Raw genomic sequence first — 22,177 nt, 5'->3', positions numbered from 1 at the left:
TCTAAAACTAAACTAACAAACTAAAAACTAAAAGACTAAAACTCAAAACAATGGAATGATTTCCTGTCAGTCAGAAGTTTGCTTCAATTTGCTCTGGTGCAGTCACTCGACCTGCAGTCACTGTTCTGATGTGCCGTTTACACGGTTGCTCACTTGCATTCAGCCACAAATGTAACCCCTTCACTGTCTCTCGCCTGTGTTTCTTCCAGTGGGAAAAACTGCAAATGTCAACAAGTGAGAGGAGGAAGATTATCTGCTCTGTCACCTTCCACGTTGTTGCAATCACCTGCGTAGTGTGGTCCTTGTACGTTCTGATAGACCGAACAGCGGAGGAGATCAAACAGGGTAACGACAACGGTAAGGACAAAATATTTAGCATCCTGCTCTTTTTATTCTGGAAGCTTGCTGAGCGGCAGCGTGAAAGAGACAAAGAATGCAGAATCGGCGTCAGTGGATTTCCCTTGGGAAAACTTCTAGGAAATATTTCAGAACCTGCTTGCTGGATCACAAGGCTTAAATTGTGGATGCAATCTCCAAGAGTTTACAATGTCAACATACTCTGGGCTATATTACAACGCCTGCTATTAATGGTAACTGAACAATTTCAGCATACTGGTGAAAGGCCCACTTGTTTCTATTTTAGCAGAGATCACAGTTGCATCAAGAAGATTCCAATTATCTGATAAGTTCCTGATCAGAATGAGAAAGTAAAGAGAATGCAGATGCTGGAAATCTGAAACAAAATCGGAAAATGCTGGCAACAAACAGCAGGACAGACAACATAGAACAGTGCAGCACAGGAACAAGCCTTTCGGCCCACAATATTTGTGATTAACATGATGCCAAGATAAACTAATCTCATCTGCCCATGTATGATCCATATCCTTCCATTCCCTGCATATCGATGTATCTATCCAAAAGCCTTTTAAACACCACTGTTGCAAGCATCTATAGAAGGAGAACCAGTTAAATTGCTGGACAGTGAGGGGGGTTGTTCACTTAAGAGATTGTCTTGTCAGTTTCAATAGACAATAGACAAAAGGTGCAGGAGTAGGCCATTCAGCCCTTCGAGCCAGCACCGCCATTCAATGCGATCATGGCTGATCACTCTCAATCAGTACCCCGTTCCTGCCTTCTCCCCATACCCCCTCACTCCGCTATCCTTAAGAGCTCTATCCAGCTCTCTCTTGAAAGCATCCAACGAACTGGCCTCCACTGCCTTCTGAGGCAGAGAATTCCACACCTTCACCACTCTCTGACTGAAAAAGTTCTTCCTCATCTCCGTTCTAAATGGCCTACCCCTTATTCTTAAAATGTGGCCCCTTGTTCTGGACTCCCCCAACATTGGGAACATGTTTCCTGCCTCTAATGTGTCCAATCCCCTAATTATCTTATATGTTTCAATAAGATCCCCCCTCATCCTTCTAAATTCCAGTGTATACAAGCCCAATCGCTCCAGCCTTTCAACATACGACAGTCCCGCCATTCCGGGAATTAACCTAGTGAACCTACGCTGCACGCCCTCCATAGCAAGAATATCCTTCCTCAAATTTGGAGACCAAAACTGCACACAGTACTCCAGGTGCGGTCTCACCAGGGCCCAGTACAACTGTAGAAGGACCTCTTTGCTCCTATACTCAACTCCTCTTGTTATGAAGGCCAACATTCCATTGGCTTTCTTCACTGCCTGCTGTACCTGCATGCTTCCTTTCATTGACTGATGCACTAGGACACCCAGATCTCGTTGAACTCCCCCTCCTCCTAACTTGACACCATTCAGATAATAATCTGCCTTTCTATTCTTACTTCCAAAGTGAATAACCTCACACTTATCTACATTAAACTGCATCTGCCATGTATCCGCCCACTCACACAACCTGTCCAAGTCTCCCTGCAGCCTTATTGCATCTTCCTCACAATTCACACTACCCCCCAGCTTAGTATCATCTGCAAATTTGCTAATGGTACTTTTAATCCCTTCGTCTAAGTCATTAACGTATATCGTAAATAGCTGGGGTCCCAGCACCGAACCTTGCGGTACCCCACTGGTCACTGCCTGCCATTCCGAAAGGGACCCATTTATCCCCACTCTTTGCTTTCTGTCTGTCAACCAATTTTCTATCCATGTCAGTACCCTACCCCCAATACCATGTGCCCTAATTTTGCCCACTAATCTCCTATGTGGGACCTTGTCGAAGGCTTTCTGAAAGTCGAGGTACACCACATCCACTGACTCTCCCCTGTCAATTTTCCTAGTTACATCCTCAAAAAATTCCAGTAGATTTGTCAAGCATGATTTCCCCTTCGTAAATCCATGCTGACTCGGAATGATCCTGTTACTGCTATCCAAATGCTCAGCAATTTCGTCTTTTATAATTGACTCCAGCATCTTCCCCACCACTGATGTCAGACTAACTGGTCTATAATTACCCGTTTTCTCTCTCCCTCCTTTCTTAAAAAGTGGGATAACATTTGCTATCCTCCAATCCACAGGAACTGATCCTGAATCTATAGAACATTGAAAAATGATCTCCAATGCTTCCACTATTTCTAGAGCCACCTCCTTAAGTACCCTGGGATGCAGATCATCAGGCCCTGGGGATTTATCAGCCTTCAGTCCCATCAGTCTACCCAAAACCATTTCCTGCCTAATGTGGATTTCCTTCAGTTCCTCCATCACCCTAGGTTCTCCGGCCCCTAGAACATTTGGGAGATTGTGTGTATCTTCCTCGGTGAAGACAGATCCAAAGTAACGGTTTAACTCGTCTGCCATTTCTTTGTTCCCCATAATAAATTCCCCTGCTTCTGTCTTCAAGGGACCCATATTTGCCTTGACTATTTTTTTCCTCTTCACCTACCTAAAAAAACTTTTGCTATCCTCCTTTATATTATTGGCTAGTTTACCCTCGTACCTCATCTTTTCTCCCCGTATTGCCTTTTTAGTTAACTTTTGTTGCTCTTTAAAAGAGTCCCAATCCTCTGTCTTCCCACTCTTCTTTGCTATGTTATACTTCCTCGCCTTAATTTTTATGCTGTCCCTGACTTCCCTTGTCAGCCACAGGTGTCTCTTACTCCCCTTAGAGTCTTTCCACCTCTTTGGAATAAATTGATCCTGCAACCTCTGCATTATTCCCAGGAATACCTGCCATTGCTGTTCTACCGTCTTCCCTGCTAGGGCCTCCTTCCAGTCAATTTTGGCCAGCTCCTGCCTCATGCCTCTGCAATCCCCTTTGCTATACTGTAATACCGACACTTCCGATTTTCCCTTCTGCCTTTCCATTTGCAGAGTAAAACTTATCATGTTGTGATCACTGCCTCCTAATGGCTCTTTTACCTCTAGTCCCCTTATCAGATCAGATTTCCAAAACAAATCTCTTAAATTGCCTACACTTTCAATGGGAGGCTGTTTGATTGTGGCAGGGAGATCACAAGAATTCTTCTCGTGTTTGGACATGCAAGTGACTGCAGGTGCTATCACCTTCAGCAAAGAACAAACCTAAGGAAGGAAGATGATGGTGGTAGAGGCAGGTTAGGATAGAGGAGAAAAGGAACAGATGGGGTGAGGTGAGGAATGGGGAAGGAGGGGGAGGGGGAGGGGGAGGGGGAGGGGGAGGGGGAGGGGGAGGGGGAGGGGGAGGGGGAGGGGGAGGGGGAGGGGGAGGGGGAGGGGGAGGGGGAGGGGGAGGGGTGTCTCTGTTTATCACCTTCTAGCTTCTGTCTCGCAACCCATATAAATGGTGACAGGCAGCATTAAACACAATTTGTTGTTTCTTTCGCTGTTACGTAGTATTTATCGCTTTTCCACATAAATCCCACAAGATCAAACTTTATTTCATATCTCATAATTTTTGAATAGTGGATTGCGAATTCCGTAAGGGTGAATTTCCGTAATCCAAATGACCGTAATGCAGGAATCGACTAAAGACAGTAGTGTAGGCCTGAAGAAGGGTCTCGACCTGAAACATCACCCATTCCTTCCCTCCCGAGATGCAGCCTGACCCGCTGAGTTACTCCAGTATTTTGTGTCTACCTTCGTAGTGTAGGCAAAGGTCACTCGAATCACTACCAGGGAGATTTAGCATCAAGACCTTGTTTAATGTTTGCAGTTACTCATATGTCTACATTGGGGAATTATAGGTTGCACCTATATTATGCTTATTGGTGCAGAAGCCCAATAAATGCTTCTGCACCTAGAGTAGGGCAGCAATTCTGTTGGTAACTGATGCATGCATGGCCAGATAAAACAAAGCCTTAGGCTAATCTCTCCGAAATGTTTACAGTGCATTCAGAAACTATTCAAACCCGTTCACTTTTTCCACATTTTGTTACGTCACAGCCTTATTTTAAAATGGATTAATTTCTTTTTTTTAATCATCAATCTACACACAATACCCCAGAATGAAGAAGCGAAAACAGGTGTTTAGAAATTTCTGCAAAGTAATTTAAAAATAAATAACTGAAATATCACATTTACATAAGTATTCAGACCCTTTGCTTTGACATTAAAAATTGAGCTTAGGTTCATCCTGTTTCCATTGATTATCCTTGAGATGTTTCTACAACTTGATTGGAGTCCACCAGTAGTAAATTAAATTGACTGGACTGGTAAATTAAATTGATTTGGAAAGGCACACACCTGTCTATATAAGATCCTACAGTTGACAGTGCATGTCAGAGCAAAAACCAAGCCAAGAAGACAAAGGAATTGTCCGTAGACCTCCGAGACAGGATTGTGTTGAGACACAAATCTGGGGAAGGGTATAAAATAATTTCTGCAGCATTGCAGGTCTCGAAGTGCACAGTGGCCTCTATCATTCTTAAATGGAAGAACTTTGGAACCACCAGGACAGTTCATAGAACTGGCCGCCCGGCCAAACTGAGCAATTGGGGGAGAAGGGCCTTGGTCAGGGAGGTGACCAAGAACCCGATGGTCACTCTGACAGAGCTCCAAAGTTCCTTTGTGAAGATGGGAGAAACTTCCAGAAGGACAACTACATCTGCAGCACTCCACCAATCAGGCCTTTATGGTAGAGTGGCCAGGCGGAAGCCACTCCTCAGTAAAAGGCACATGACAGCCCGCTTGGAATTTGCCAAAAGGCATCTAAAGGACTCTCAGACCATGATGAAACCAAGATTCAACTTTTTGGCCCGGATGTCTGGGGGAAACCAGGCACCGCTCATCACCTGGCCAATATCATACCTACGGTGAAGCATGGTGGTGGCAGCATTGTGCTGTAGGGATGTTTTTCAGTGGCAGGAACTGGGAGACTAGTCAGGATCGAGGGAAAGATGAACGGAGCAAAGTGCAGAGAGATCCTTGATGAAAACCTGCTCCAGAGCGTTCTGGACCTCAGACTGGGGCGGAGGTTCACCTTCTAACAGGACAACGGCCCTAAGCACACAGCCAAGACAACGCAGGAGTGGCTTTGTGACAAGTCTGTGAATGTCCTTGAGTGACCCAGCCAGAGCCCGGACTTGAACCCAATCGAACATCTCTGGAGGGACCTGAAAATAGCTGTGCATCGACGCTCCCCATCCAACCTGGCAGAGTTTGAGAGGATCTGCAGAGAAGAATGGGAGAAATTACCCAAATACAGGTGTGCCAAGCTTGTAGCGTCATACCCAAGAAGACTTGAGGCTGTAGTCGCTGCCAAAGGTGCCTCAACAAAGTGCTGAGTAAAGGGTCTGAATACTTGTAAATGTGATATTTCACTTATTTCTTTTTAATTACTTTGCAAAAATTTCGAAACACCTGTTTTCACTTTCTTATTATGGGGTATTGTGTGTAGATTGATGATTTAAAAAAAAAAAGAATTTAATCCATTTTAAAATAAGGCTGTAACATAACAAAATGTGGAAAGAGGGAAGGGGTCTGAACACTTTCTGAACGCACTGTATACTCACAGTTTTTCAAGGATAAAAATAAAACTAGAAAAAAAGAAATGTGCAATGGATAAATATGGTATTTATTTTTTATAGGTGTTCTAGAATGGCCCTTTTGGACAAAATTGGTGGTGGTAGCCATTGGATTTACAGGAGGTCTTGTCTTCATGTATGTGCAGTGTAAAGTCTACTTTCAGCTATGGCGAAGATTGAAAGCATATAACAGGGTCATCTTTGTACAGAACTGCCCGGACATTGGCAAGAAGATTGGTGATAGGAACACTTCAAACTGGCAGTGTTCTGACAACAGAGACAGTGTCGCCGTGCCGGTCTCACAGACGGACACGACCTTACAGCGAGCACCAGAGGTGCAGGCCGGTATTCTTGAAGTTGCACCTGTGTGACGTGTTTCTGAATTCTGTTTGAAGACCCGAGCACGTTTTTTTGAAATCCATTCCTTTCACAAGTATCAAATTGCCAGGACTAACAACAGCACGGTCCTTCTCAGAACCCGACCAGAGGTACAGAAAATAAATAGACACGGCCAGCAGAAAACCAACACGTCGCTGCCTGTGGAAATGAACGAAGCAGCGAAGTATTCCATGGTGTTGGACACACGGTACACAAAGAATATGTGCAATATCCCACTTAGGATTTTGTAGAGGAGAAGCACTTTTAATTTTCTGGCATTTATGATGAGATATTTTGCTATTGTTCGGCTCTGTTTCGAAATGCTAATCTTGGAAAACCAGTCTTTCAACGGTGTAACGGTTATGACTTAACACTCTGGACAATCGATCAAACAGAGTAAGTTTTCTAATGAGATGTGTTGCTCAGAATACATTGGTTAATGAAGAAAAGCAAGACTGGTATTTCGTGCTCATTTCTAACACACCAACATCACCTTGGCTTAAGCCAGCACTGAATGTGCTGAAACCTTCAAGAAACACTCACCTTAAAGTTATCACTACGGTTAGATCATTGCATTTCTTTTTACTTTTAATTGTATAAATATTAAATGTTGACAGTGGTCTGACAATGTGCTATCCGAGTCCAAACCAGAAACCAATCAAAATCCTCCTTTAGGAAATACCACAACTGATTTAACAATGTTGAGTTTGCAAAGGTCCCAAGAAATCCGTGTGGACTCACAAGCCTCAACCTTTAAGCAAGATGGACATAACTACATATTTTAAAGAAAGCCAGACTTTAATCAGTATAATGTATATCATGTATCACCGTGATTATTGATGAGTGGGGTGTCAGAGGTTATGGGGAAGTCAGGAGATTGGGGTTGAGAGGGAAAGATAGATGGAGCAGCCATGATTGAATGGTGCAGTAGACTTGATGGGCCAAATGGCCTAATTCCGCTCCTATCACTGATGAACATGATAATCCATCAATGCCAGGAATTGAAGAGCTGAAACTTGTGGCCTCCATCAATCGGTAGCTGTTGTGGTGAACCAACTCGTTCACTCTACCACCTGCCAGTGAACAAAGTGAAGTTATGATGCTGTATAGTTCTAAAATGGGTACTATAATGTGGAACTTCCCAGAGGATTCAGAATATGCAAAGCTCGTGGCCAATCGCAAATAAATCACTGCCCTTGTTCAAAGTGATAATTTCAATAAATCACATTTTGACGACAGTCATAGTCCCACTAAATTTCTATAGACTGTAAATTTATAAATGTGTCTCCAACCTTCCAAAGGATGAGAGGGGATCTTATTGAAACATACAAGATTATTAAGGGATTGGACACGCTAGAGGCAGGAAACATGTTCCCAATGTTGGGAGAGTCCAGAACCAGGGGCCACAGTTTAAGAATAGGGGGTAGGCCATTTAGAACGGAGATGAGGAAAAACTTTTTCACTCAGAGTTGTAATTCTGTGGAATTCACTGCCTCACTACCCCAGGCCAATTCTCTGGATGCTTTCAAGAGAGAGCTAGATAGAGCTCTTAAGGATAGCAGAGTCAGGGGGTATGGAGAGAGGACAGGAGCGGGGTACTGATTGTGGATGACCAGCTATGATCATATTGAATGGCGGTGCTGGCTCGAAGGGCCGAATGGCCTCCTCCTGCACCTATTCTCTATTGTCAACCCCTAGATTTTCAAACAATTTCCCATGCATCACCAAAGTGTTTCCTGACCATGTATTAATACTGTATTGAATCTGGATTGGGCATCTGTTGCAAGTGGGATTTTTTGCTTCGTTGACTTGTCTAATCTATTTGGTGTTAGAAAGGTGTATCAAATGTGGTACAAAAAAATCAAAGCTTTCACCGTTTTTAGTAGATGTGCTTTTAAAGGAAAGGATGGCCTTTACGATATTGAACAGAATGTCAGCTGACACTTTTTACATGATTCAATGTTTCAAACTTCATAATCATTCTACTTAATCTCATTGTTGTACGGAGAGAATATTTTGGCACAATAATGAAATGAATGTATATCCTTGAGCTCATCCAATAGTGTTATAAAATTAAAACCATGGAAGTCTTGTATCTTCGTGTGTATTGCATTGATAAATGGGAGATAGTTTTTCTTCAGCTCAGTACAGTTTCTCCCCCCCCCCCATCCCATATATACTCTTAGACCAAGACCCCAACCTCAATTTGGCATGCGGCTGAAAATCTACTATGTTGGGGCATCTCTTTTGCTCATTACGATATGACAGTTCACATCAAAACCAAGAAACTGGAATAAGCAGCAGACATTTCCTATGCGGAAATCATGTTATTTGACCGAGGATAAATTTCACAGGACCTTTTGATGTGTTGTCCACACCAATGTCAGACAAACACCTAATGAAACTATCCACGAAAATAGTTTGGTTGGGGTGTGGATCAAGAGAGAAATTTCTTCAGTCGTTCAATGGTTCTTTACTGTCATGTATGCACGGCACAGTGAAATTCTTTTGCACAAATGCACAATCACAATATTGGCGCCGTTCACAATGTGTGCTATGTTCTGAGGGACTGAATTGCTGGATGCTGTCTACGTTAATTACTGGCCAAAGAGACAAGGCCTACCCTCTCCCTTATGTTCTGCCCTTACCAGTTGTGATGTCTTGAGAGGTCGGGAGCTTTTCTCTTGAAGGTTGGGAGGTGTGGGTGCCGGAAATGAAGACAGAAAAGTTCTTGTTTTCAAACTCAAATTCCATATATTTAGTCTTTTCCAAAAACAGGTAAACTTAATTGTTTGCAGACAGGTACACAAAACCAAAACAGGTAGTTAAATCAAAACTGTAGCTTGCTGCCTTCTTACAAAATATAGCTCAATCACTGCTTCTCTCCCTGTCTGCTCCAGTCGTTGTCTCTCTTTTTAAATATACTGCTTCCCTTCCCTTTTAGCTCTCTCACTGAGGCAATCAGCTCATCTGGTTCAGCTGGGCAGCAATCAGTGTCAGCAGCAATCAGTGTAGCAGCAATCAGTGTCAGCAGCAATCAGTGTCAGCAGCAATCAGTGTCAGCAGCAATCAGTGTCAGCAGCAATCAGTGTCAGCAGGGCAGGCAGCCCTGCTGACTATGGGTTTTGTAGTCTTTTGCTGGCAGCCATGATGGTTTGTAGTCCTTGTTGCATCCACTGGAAGGAAATGTATCTCCCCTCTATGACTCTACCTCTCATGATATCACACAGTGTAAATCAAAGGTTTAGGGTGACCAGTTGTAGTACAGTGAGGGGCAAGCCATGTCACAGTTATCACTATTTAAAGGGTCAGCAGGCAGACAGAGACTTGACTAGACAGCTTCATCAGTGACTGCACCTTTCAAAGACCACAGAACAACTATTTGAGAGTATTTTCTCCAGCATTTTGGTCCCGAGATATTCAAAGGGTGCCTCGGTAGTTGCATCACTCCAATAAAGAAGGCGGCATCAGAATGGTACTCAGACAAAACGTGTCGGAAGGAACTCCAGATGCTGGTTTAAACCCAACGATAGGCACAAAATGCTGAAGTAACTCAGCGGGACAGGCAGCATCTCTGGATAGAAGGAACGGGTGAAATGTCACCCATTCCTTCTATCCAGAGATGCTGTCTATCCCGCTGAGTTACTCCAGCATTTTGTGTCCATCTGTAGAATGGTACGCAGGTTGAGATGGGTCCTCAGGCCAGGAGGAGAAGACTTACCTTCTGAAGGAGCTACTCCCACTGAGTTTTCAGAGACACCATACCCTACCTGGTTCTCTCCGATGAAGCATACATTCACTGGCTTAGGTTTTCTAAGGCTGTCATCACTGAGGCACACAAAGCATTGTGGGATGACCTTCAGCTCAGCTGTTGTGATCTTTCCATGGAGGTCATAGTCATGTTGTGTCTCATGACAGGATCTTTCCAAGGGGTCACAGAAGATCTCAGCCGTACTTCTCAATTTACGGCACATCACAGCATTAGCGTGCACAATGCAGTATTCGTGCAAAACATTATTTCACCAACGTTGGCTTCATTGAAGAATTGGAGGACTCTGGAATTCACCACAGGGTGGCCGAGATCCCTCGACTACAGGAAGCCATGGTCTGCAGTCATGCGGCCTTAAGGAATCCATTAATAAGCGAGATATTTTTTTCAATGGGAAAGGTTTCCACTTCCTCAGTGTTCAGGTGGTTGTGGGTCAACAGAGGAATTTCATAACCGAGTATGGGAGACTGAGTTGTTGGATGCTCTCCACGTCAGTAACTGGCCAAAGAGTCAAAGGCTACCCTCTACCTCTCTGGCTACCTGATGCCAACTTGCTGCCTTGTCATGGCCACAGAGTGCAGGCGCAATGACAGCCACGCCAGTACCAGGTTCATTCTGCAAAGTGGCAAATGGGCTTCTGAATGTGAACTTCGAGGTGTACCCCATCGGCCCGGGGGCATAGTGCAATATTCAGACACCAAGTGCAGAAACTTCATCATTGCATGTTGGATGCTGCTTAACCTGGTGATCAAAAGAGAGCAGCTGGTTCCAGTCGTAGAGCTATCAGCACAGAAACGGGCCCTTCGGCCCAATTCATCCATGCCAACCAAGCTAGTCCTCTTGGCCTGCACCTGTGTCAAGAGGAAGGGAAGCTTGCAGACCTGGAGCCCGGAGAGCAAGGAATAATTGCAATGCAGAGATAAATTAATCCCTGATCCTCTATACTGAAATAGTTCATTACAACTATGTCCCCCCCCCCCCCCCCCCCCATCTTGTCAGGACATGAATTTATTCCTACATTACTTGAATGAGTGGCAATTCCAATTCCTGGAAAAAGACAGCTGAAGTAAAAGGCCTGTCCCACTTTAGGCGATTTTAAGGCGACTGCCGGCGACTGTCAAAGTCGTAGCAGATCACCGAACTTCTCTTTTACCCGACGACAATGACCACGACAATGCCGAGTCAGGTTGAGATTACAGCGTCTACGGAAACATCGCAAAATTCCCACGCTGTCAATGCTTCTCCGGCGTCCTGGTTTTCGCTGAAATCACTGACAAGTCGGTAAGTACTTGAGAGTTTTGAACTATAACATCTTGTATGGGTTATTTAAAAACCAAGCATCACTGTAACAAGGAATAAACTGGATTTACTTCCAGTTTACTAATAGCTGTATTTTTTTTTTTTTTAAATTTAAGTGGTTAAGTGGATTTTTGTGAAAAGTTTGTGGGCATTCTTTAAAAATGTATGGGAGATGCATATCTGGTTTCTGGGTTGCATATCTGAGTTGGGAGCCCACTTTAAATGTAATGGCTGATGGCCATAAACATCGCGAAATTCCCACACTTACCTGACTGTCAAACTGTCGCCTCCAATCTACCTGTCAAATGTCCTGACGGTAAATAAATTGGTTTAACACAAGCAATTTATGGTATTTTGAAATGACTTTACTTATTTTAATATTATGTTCTTCTAAATGCATCTAAGAGAACCTATCAAACCTGGGGACAGCATGTGACGGAGACCGCAATAAGCAACGATACCTGGCGACAAGCCAGCTGTCGCCGAGAAATTTCACTCCGGATGATTTCTCATGCACAATCAGTACCCTGTTCCTGCCTTCTCCCCATATCCCCTGACTCTGCTATTATTAAGAGCTCTATCTAACTCTCTCTTGAAATCATTCAGAGAATTGGCCTCCACTGCCTTCTGAGGCAGAGAATTCCACAGCTTCACAACTCTGAGTGAAAAGGTTCTTCCTCATCTCCGTTCTAAATGGCCTACCCCTTATTCTTAAACTGTGGCAACTGGTTCGAGACTCCCCCAACATCGGGAACATGTTTCCTGCCTCTAGCGTGTCCAACCCCTTAATAATCTTATATGTTTCAATAAGATCCCTCTCATCCTTCTAAATTCCAGAGTATACAAGCTCAGTCGCTCCAGTCTTTCAACGTACAACACTCCCACCATTCCGGGAATTAACCTCGTGAACCTACGCTGCACTCCTTCAATAGCAAGAATGTCCTTCCTCAAGTTTGGAGACCAAAGCTGCATACAATACTCCAGGTGTGGTCTCACGAGGGCCCTAGTGAGAAGGACCTCTTTGCTCCTATACTCAACTCCCCTTGTTATGAAGGCCAACATTCCATTGGCTTTCTTCACTGCCTGCTGTACCTGCATGCTTCTTTTCAGTGACTGATGTAATAGGACACCCAGATCTTGTTGTACTTCCCCTTTTCCTAACTTGACACCATTCAGATAATAATCTGCCTTCCTGTTCTTACCACCAAAGTGGATAACCTCACATTTATCCACATTAAACTGCATCTGCCATGCATCCGCCCACTCACACAACCTGTCCAAGTCACACTGCAATCTCATAGCATCTTCACTGCCACCCAGCTTTGTGTCATCTGCAAATTTGCTAATGTTACTTTTAATCCCATCATCCAAGTCATTAATGTATATTGTAAATAGCTGTGGTCCCAGCACCGAGCCTTGCGGTACCCCACTAATCACTGCCTGCCATTCTGAAAGGGACCCATTTATCTCCACTCTTTGCTTTCTGTCTGCCAACCAATTTTCTATCCATGTCAGTACCCTACCCCCAATACCATGTGGTCAGTACCCTACCCAATACCTTTAAAAATACTAAGAGATGTCCTGTTGGGGTTAAAGTCACTATGGTAATGCAAATAGAGTCATAGATCTAAACAGCATGGAAACAGGCCCTTCAGCCTAACTTGCCCATGCCAAGCACGTTAGCAATCTTTGTGGGCCTCATTTAAGATTAGATTCTTTAGACGGCTAATGACATAATAGCGTTTAACAGCCAACCTGTCGGAAAGAAAGTTTATTTGCCCATTAAACTTGAAGGTCTCAACTTCGAGGCTGACACGCAATTAAAATTGAAATTGGTCAAAGCTATAAATTGGACACAGATCACACGGTCAGGCTGTTTTCCAGAGAGAGTTAGAATTAGCTCTTAGGGCTAAGGGAATCGGGGGATATGGCGAAAAAGCTGGTACGGGGTCCTGATTTTGGATGATTAACCATGATCACATTGAATGGCGGTGCTGGCTCGAAGGGCCAAATGGCCTACTCCTGCAACTATTTTCTATGGTTCTGTGTTTCTATCAGTGCAAAAATGGAGTACGCAGATGATGTGAAGCGACAATAAAAACTGAGTCTTGGTAATGGTATTGGTTTCTTCTGCCAAGATGCAGTGAAATACTGTTTACAGTGAAATACTACTCACCAAGACTATCGTTTAGGAAGGAACTGCAGATGCTGGTTTGAACAGAAGATAGACTCAAAAAGCTGGAGTAACTCAGCGGGACAGACAGCATCTCTGGAGAGAAGTGATGGATGACGTTTCGGGTCGAGACCATTCTTCACACTGGTTATGGATAAGGGAAATGAGAGATTTAGGCAATTATGTAGAGAGGTGAAGAACAATGAATGAAAGGTAGCCAAAAAACCAATGGTCATAAAGGAAACAGGCCATTGTTAGCTGCTTGTTAGGTGAAAACGAGCGCTAGTGCGCCTTGGGTGGGGGAGGGATAGAGAGAGAGGGAATGTCAGGGCTCGCTGAAGTTAGAGAAATCAATATTCATACCACTGGGCTGTAAGCGGCCCTAGTGAAATATGAGATGCTGTTCTTCTAATTTGCGTTCAGTCTCACTCTGACAATGGAAGAGCCCGAGGACAGAAAGGACTGTGGGAATGGGAAGGAGAATTATAGTGTTTAGCAACCGGGCGATCAGGTAGGATCAGGCGGACTGAGCGAAGATGTTCAGCAAAACGATCGCCCAGTCTGCGTTTGGTCTCGCTGATGTATAAGAGTCCACATCTTGAACAACGGATACAGTAGATGGGGTTGGAGGAGGTGCAGGTGAAACTCTGTCTAACCTGAAAGGATGAGGTTGGAGGAGGTGCACGTGAACCTCTGATGAGGTTGGTGGAGGTGCACGTGAACCTCTGATGAGGTTGGTGGAGGTGCACGTGAACCTCTGATGAGGTTGGAGGAGGTGCAAGTGAACCTCTGATGAGGTTGGAGGAATGCAGGTGAACCTCTGATGAGGTTGGAGGAGGTGCAGGTGAACCTCTGATGAGGTTGGAGGAGGTGCAGGTGAACCTCTGATGAGGTTGGAGGAGGTGCAGGTGAACCTCTGATGAGGTTGGAGGAGGTGCAGGTGAACCTCTGATGAGGTTGGAGGAGGTGCAGGTGAACCTCTGATGAGGTTGGAGGAGGTGCACGTGAACCTCTGATGAGGTTGGAGGAGGTGCACGTGAACCTCTGATGAGGTTGGAGGAGGTGCAGATGAGCCTCTGCACTGACTATCACCATATAGAAGCACTTGCCTCAGTACAGAATGTGCAGAACAGCCCACTGAGTCTATATTGCAAGAGATGCCATTTTGATGCCATTTTACAGTCCCAGCTGCAGCTGGCCACAAAGGCCCACTATGGCCATCACCTCCACTCCGGTGGTCCCGCCAACCTCACCCCTCTCCTTGCACGGCCCTCTTCAGCCCTTGTTCACTGGGAGGCAGCCTCCCACAGCTGACCTTGAAGGTACGTAAGGTAAGACCCCTCGGTTCTCCCTTTACCCAGCATCCACCGCTGTCTCCGCTATCTTGATGGAAGCTCAAGCCCTGAAACCAAAACCATTTCTCTCTCCTCAAACTGCCTGCTTTGCTGGATGTTTGCAGCATTTTCTGTTTTAACTTTATACAATGTTTCCCAGGATGGCAAGAAATAGACTTGTATCATGGACATATGAATTAGGAGTCCCTTGAATCCTTCTTCACTATTTAACAGGATCACATCAGAGTTCTATCCCCTACTCTGCATTCCCATACAATTCCCAGTTCCAGTCTGAAGAAGGTTGCCAACCAGAACCATCACCTATCCATGTTCTCCAGAGCATGACCCTGACCCACTGAGTTATTCCAGCACTTTGTGTCTTAGAAAACATAGAAAAATAGGTACAGAAGGAGGCCATTCAGCCCTTCGAGCCAGCACCGCCGTTCAATAGAATCATGGCTGACCATCGAAAATCAGTACCCATTCCTGTTTTTTACCCATATCCCTTCATTCCTTTAGCCCGAAGCGGTAAATCTAACTCTTCTTTTACGAACCAACATTTACAGTTCCTACTTTCTGCAAGTGACTGCTCCACTGCGAAATCTCCTCAAGGTATGCCTACTTTGAAGAAGTTCTCCTCTTCTCTCTGATAGGAGTTTGTGAGACTCTCTCTCACTCCCTCTCTGACCTGGATTTACTGCTGCAGCCACGTGCCTCTCCTCAACACTTGCCTGTACTGCCATCTTGTGGCACGTGGCTGCCACCTCCATGTCCAGCCCTCCCAGTTCAGACCCAACCAGATTTTTCAGGTACCTGCACTCAATCAATCTTTTCTCTCAACAGTTCAACTGTGGAGAAGCACCCACTTGCTGGGCTGAGGGACCTGCCTCCATGCATCTCTCTCTCTCGTAAAACTAAATTGTCCGTGACTCAACAAACAAACGTTAGAGCAATGATGCAAAATCATGACAATAGACAATAGACAATAGGTGCAGGAGGAGGCCATTCGGCCCTTCGAGCCAGCACTGCCATTCAATGTGATCATGGCTGATCATTCTCAATCAGTACCCCGTTCCTGCCTTCTCCCCATACCCCCTGACTCCGCTATCCTTAAGAGCTCTATCTAGTTCTCTCTTGAATGCATTCAGAGAATTGGCCTCCACTGCCTTCTGAGGCAGGGAATTCTACAGAACAAATTACAAGCCTTTGACCTGCTTATGAACCGAGAACAGCAAAAATAAGTTGTTGGCAACATAATAAATATAACACCATCAACAGTTTTCATAATCAAACATTTAGAGTTCCGAGTAATTAAAATCATGATTATAGTGTGTGTTCGAAATCTTAAAAGTGAATTACTTGAATTTTAATTGGATTGTAAAACAATAATGGAATGGCCATATTTTTGAATAATGCCAATGCACTTTACTTTGCCTTTGAGAGGGAGTGGGAGAGAGTTGGTGGGCGGGAAGGTGGTTGAATGAGAAGGTGCAGAGTGAGGGAGGAGGAAGTGCATAGAATTGAGAAAGGGAACCGGATAAAGGGGATAGGAAGAGGGGTTTTAGAGGGAGGGGAAGTGGAAGAGAACACAGTGGGGGAGAATAGAAAGGGTAGTTGAGGAAATGGAAGTGGAGGAGTTCCATTTCTTCAGAAGAAGGGTCATGACCCGAAACGTCACTTATCCATTCTCTCCAGAGAAGCTGCATGACCCGCTGAGTTACTCCTGCATTCTGTGGTCTATCTGGACTCGTAGCGTTTGGGTAAGGTCAGCTTTCACTGCATCACCCCTCCCTATGTGCAAAGCCACTCACTGCCACACAAACTACCTTTCTCTTTCGCTTCCTTTTCCAGTGCCTATCTTCTCAACTTCTCTCTCACACTTCCCTCCTCCATTCTCTCCACGCCCCCCTTCTCTCTCATTATTCCATGTCCATCCCAAATCTTCACTCACACCCCTTCATTCTCCTCTCCCTTTCCGAAACAAAATCTATTTCACTCCATCCTGCTCCGACCATCCTTCTGGCTGCCATTCCCAGTCCTACTGCTCATTCACTATCATCCTATCTTTCTCTCTCTCTCGACTACTCCTACTCTTTTCCTATCTTCCCCATTCCTCCTTTCTCTCCTCCCTCCCCTTTTCCATTTTGTTGTCTCTGTTCCCCCTCTCACCTGCTTGCAGGCTCCTCCTGGCATCTTCACCCTCATCCTGAGCTCCATTGTTCTTTCCCTCTCCAACCCTCTCTCACCATCTCTCTCCTCATCCCTACCCTTTTGCCTCACTCCCACACTCACCAAACTCCTCTCCACCCCACACTCCCTCTCTCCGTGCTCTTCCCTACCCGCCTCTTGACTTCCTCACCCTGCTCTCGCCCCACCAACAACCTCTCTCTTCACTTCCAACACCTCTCTGATCTCAGCACAACGTTGGAAGGTCCAAGCAATGAATAATTGGAACCCCAAGCCCAAGAGGGTGAATGTGGCCCAACAGCATCCAGGCTCTGGGGAGGCTTTCCCTAACGGGTCTTGATGTTGGAAGGGACGAGTGATCCTGGCACCCTCCAGAGCAGACCCAGCAGTGTGTGTGTGAGTGTGCGTGCGTGTGTGTATGAGCATATGGGTTTGTGTATTCATGTGTGTGTGTGTGTGTGTGTGTGTGTGTGTGTGTGTGTGTGTGTGTGTGTGTGGGTGTGTGTATGTGGGTGGGGTGAGATGGGAAGAGATTTGTGTGTGTGCATGTGCGCCTGCGTGTTTTGTGTGTGGTTGTGTGTGGTTGTGTGTGTTTTGTATGTGTGCATGCGCATGTGTATATGTATGTCTGTGCATTTGTGTGTGCGTGTGTGTGTATCTTGTGTGTGTGAGTGTGTGTGTTTGGTTTGTGTCCATATGTTTGTATGTATGTGTCAGTGTGTGTGTGGTGTATATGTGTGTGTCAGTGAGCGTGTGTGTGTCAGTGTGTGCGTTTGGTTTGTGTCCATATGTTTGTATGTGTGTGTGTGGTGTATATGTGTGTGTCAGTGTGCGTGTGTGTGTGCGTGTGTGTTTGGTTTGTGTCCGTATGGTGTATGTGTGTGTCAGTGTGTGTGTGGTGTATATGTGTGTGTCAGTGTGCATGTGTGTCTGTGTGTTTGGTTTGTGTCCATATGTTTGTATGTGTGTGTCAGTGTGTGTGTGGTGTATATGTGTGTCAGTGTGCGTGCGTGAGTATGTGTGTTTGGTTTGTGTCCGTATGGTGTATGTGTGTGTCAGTGTGTGTGTGGTGTATATGTGTGTGTGTGTGGGTCTGTGTGTGTTTGGTTTGTGTCCGTATGGTGTATGTGTGTGTTTTGTGCGTTGTTGTCGATTTTTGCTTGCCTTATTTGTGTGACCTACTTGGTTAATTCTGTAGAACTGTTATAACCTGGAGCACCGATAAGCACTTGTAACTTTGCCATCCATGCACAAAGTAGAGATCATGCTCCTTATGTTCAGTATTTATTAAGAATAAATATGGTTGTTTTTTGAGAAGTGTTAAATATTAATAATTGTAATATTAGAAGCAAAGCTACTCCCCTCTACCTTTGAAATCACTGGAAATAGTATATATTGGGCTTCAAATACAAATCATTTTTTCAATAATTGCCCTGGATTATTGTGAGGTGTTGCACTTTGGTCGGTCAAAGCAGAGCAGGACTTACACAGTAAATGATAGAGTCCTGGAAAGCTTTGCTTAACGAGGATATCTGTTTCCTTGAAAGTGGTAAGTCAGGTGGAGAGTGCGGTGAAAAGGACATTTGGCATGCTAGGTTTCATTGGGAAGATAAATAAATTGGGAGATCATCATGTGATCATGTGGCCGTACAAGTTGTTGGTGAAACCAAACTTGGAGTACTGTGTGCTGTTCTGGTCATCTAGCCAAAGGAAGGATGTCCAGAATGTTAGGGGAGTCCAGAACCAGGGGCCACAGTCTAAAAATAAAGGGGAAGCCATTTAAAACTGAGGTGAGAAGAAACTTTTTCACCCAGAGAGTTGTGAATTTGTGGAATTCTTTGCCACAGAAGGCATTGGAAGCCAATTCACTGGATGAATTTAAAAGAGAGTTAGATAGAGCTCTAGGGGCTAGTGGAATCAAGAGATATGGGGAGAAGGCAGGCACAGGTTACTGATTGTAGATGATCAGCCATGATCACAATGAATGGCATTGCTGGCTCGAAGGACCAAATGGCCTCCTCCTGCACCTATTTTCTATGTTTCTATGTTTCTATGTCATTAAGTTTGAAAGGGTGTAAAGGAGATTTACCAAGATGTTACCTGGACTTGCGGGCTTATAACTCAGGAGAGGCTGAATAGGCTGGGACTTTTTTCTTTGGGGCATAGGAGGCTGAGGAGTAAAGATCACGAGGGGCATGGGTAAAGTCATGGGTAAACTCACAGTCTTTTTCCCAGGGTAAAGGAGTTAAAACTAGAGGACATAAGGTGAAAGGCAAGATATTTAAGAGGGACCTCAGGAAACTTCTTCACTCAAAGGGTAGTCTATATCTGAAATGAGCTTTCAGAGGAAGCTGTAGAAGTGGATACAAATACGACTTTTAAAAGGCATTTGAAGATGGGATGGTTTGGAGGGATATGGTCCAAATTCAGGCAATGGGAAAAGCTCAGTACAGACAAAATGGGCTGAAGGACCTGTTTCTATGTTGTACAGGTCTTTGGTTCTACGACTCGAAGACTCACTGGATGAATCCTTTTTCTCCATAGAATTATCAGTGTTCTAACTGTACTCCTGATATATTTTGATTCTCTGTAAATTGTAACTTTCCTGTGGTACCATAATTCGGCCTGATGATCCTCCTGTGCATTTTAATTCAGTACTTCTACACCTTGCTCATTTCATTTGTTTGGTAAACACTAGGCTTAGAGAAAACCTATCCACCTAAAACAGGCCGAAGTTGTCGATTGAGACAAATCTGACCATTATCACAAATGCAGACCATCACACTCGGACTGAGCAATCTGTAAAGGGATGTGGAGGTGAGCTGTAGAACTGTAGCAGTAAAAATTAACTGAAACTGTAACTCAAGCTTTATTTGCATGAATTGTTCACTCCGACGTCAGCTTTGGATGCTGCTTTGCATGGTGCAAAAAGAGATGCAGCATTGCCTTGATTGATCACATCAGCTGCCCTATCAATACAGATCACCATTCATCTTCACAGGCTTATTTCCTAGGTGCTTACGGCTCGAGTTCAGTGTAAGCCTCACTGCTGTCTGTTAGTCATGCACAAATCGAATGGCAACTATAGGCCAGCATCGGCAGTGCCCGGCTAAATGCCAAAGTATGAATGTTGTCACAGGAGATAGAGTTACACAATAAGCCGCATGGAAACAGCACCGTGAAAGCTGGCTTTGGTTGCGATGACGATATGTGTAAGTCAGGAAATTCCTGCACTTGCACGACAGATCATTCAATTCATCACAGAAAGTAGTAGCATGTCCATTTCTGCTCAAGCAACTATTTGGTATGCTTTAATGGTTTATTAGCAATCTTCCAGCACAAACAAAATAACTTTTACACATTTGCCATGGTATTTGTTGGCTCTTGGTCCTTAAGATTTAATTTTTGTTGCAAAGTTAATAAAGATAAAGGTTATTTTCCATTTCTTTTCTTCTTTCCCCTGCCATTATTCAACTTTGCTACCTGTTTAATTCACTCTTTTTACTGGCTAAGCAGATGACCAAATTTGTTGTTCTATTTCAGGGCATTTGACAATAAAACACTCTTGAATCAGTTGTCTTATTTCTCGCATTTCAACTTCTTCTGCAGCGTTCAATGTGCCCTTTTGACTCCCTAATTTACAACAACATTGTGTGAATAGACCACAAGAGCGAACAGGGAAAGGCCAGGGGAAATGATTTGTGCGATATGGTGAATTCATAGTCATTAATTTTTTTGTTAGTCAATATAAATGTTTATTTTTAAATTACTATAAAAAGCTGTATTGATCTACACAGAATTTGGAAAGTATAATAAGTTTTGTTTAGTTTATTATCACGTGTATCGAGGCACAGTGTAAACTTTTTGTTACAAGCTAACCAGTCAGCGGAAAGACAATTCATGACTACAATCGATCTATTCACAGTGTACAAATGCAGGATAAAGGGAATAATGTGAATAACGTTTAGTGCAAGATAAAGCCAGTAAAGTACGATCAAAGACCGTCTAAGGGTCTCCAATGAGGTAAATAGTAGCTCTGGACTGCTCTTTAGTGGTGATAGGGTGGTTCAATTGCCTGATGACAGCTGGGAAGAAACTGTCCCTGAATCTGGTGGTGTGTGGTATTAAATTATATTAGTACCATCGGGAGAAAATTACAATAAATGACTCAATAATTAACAGAATTGTAGCTTTGGTCAGGTCATAAAGAGACCAAAGAGGAAGCTGACATTTGCACATCTTGTTTTATTGATGCATAAAATTGAGGGGCTTGCTTGTAGATTCTGCAGCAGATTCTGTAGCTTTGATTAGAAAAGCAATACTGGACTGGAACACCTTCATATCTGACCAGAGTTGACTTGATGACCCAGAGTCCTTTCACCCATTCCTGTAGAACTATAGGTTCACATTTTATCAGCCCCTTTCTTTTCAGCCCCAGTTATTTTGAGCTATGATAGTGTACAATCCAAATATGCATGAACATAAATTAGATGTCACTTCCATTAAAGCATGGCCATGCACTGAACGCACTATAATAAAATTATGTTAATGCGATTCAACAATCTAATAGATCTGAAGTTTAATTCATTCATCTTAAATTTCCTTCTGTTTTGCAGGTGGAAATAATGTTGATGTTGTGTAGAACCTTTGCCGAACTAAAAAAAAAAGTGCAATAATAAACCTTGACAAAGCAATAATAAACTTTGACGAGAACAAGATTTAAAATAAGAAATACCACATAAACTGAAAAACCAGCTCTTTCCATTTTAGGGAGTTTTTTTCCAAGAACTGTTTGAAATATTTCTAATAAACACAGTTAAGAAATCTTGCTAGAGCCAAGATAATTTTGCACCATAATTGGTAATTCGCTGACATCGTTGGCAATTTGCAAGTTTCTTTTATTAATGTTTTCATTACATACACACTGCAACCAGTACCCCAATCAGTTTATCTTCATACAGATTCAAGCATATTTGCAAACTAATCTAATTCAAGGCAGATGGGGTCAAGGGATATGGAGAGAAGGCAGGAACGGGGTACTGATTGTGGATGATCAGCCATGATCACGGTAAATGGCGGTACTGGCTCGAAGGTACGAATGGCCTACTCCTGCACCTGTTG

The 22,177-nt window shown here is 43.9% G+C and overlaps 1 protein-coding gene across 8 annotated transcripts in view; it reads left to right on the top strand.

Annotated features, from left to right (window-relative positions):
* The window catches only part of LOC144597435 (E3 ubiquitin-protein ligase MARCHF1-like), a 393,741-nt gene extending 385,365 nt beyond the window's left edge, over window positions 1-8,376 (top strand). For all 8 annotated transcript variants that reach the window (XM_078406851.1, XM_078406831.1, XM_078406861.1 and 5 more), the window contains 2 exons: window positions 210-357; window positions 5,980-8,376. In XM_078406851.1, coding sequence (XP_078262977.1) covers window positions 210-357; window positions 5,980-6,287 — 456 coding nt within the window. In that variant the 3' untranslated portion in view covers window positions 6,288-8,376. The remainder of the gene's footprint in view (window positions 1-209; window positions 358-5,979) is intronic.
* The last annotated feature ends 13,801 nt before the right edge of the window (window positions 8,377-22,177 follow it).

This window comes from Rhinoraja longicauda, chromosome 1, assembly GCF_053455715.1.
Source record: "Rhinoraja longicauda isolate Sanriku21f chromosome 1, sRhiLon1.1, whole genome shotgun sequence".
Classification (NCBI taxonomy): Eukaryota; Metazoa; Chordata; class Chondrichthyes; order Rajiformes; family Arhynchobatidae; genus Rhinoraja; species Rhinoraja longicauda.
The sequence above is the reverse complement of the archived record's forward strand: the minus strand, read 5'-3'. Positions and strand labels throughout refer to the sequence as shown.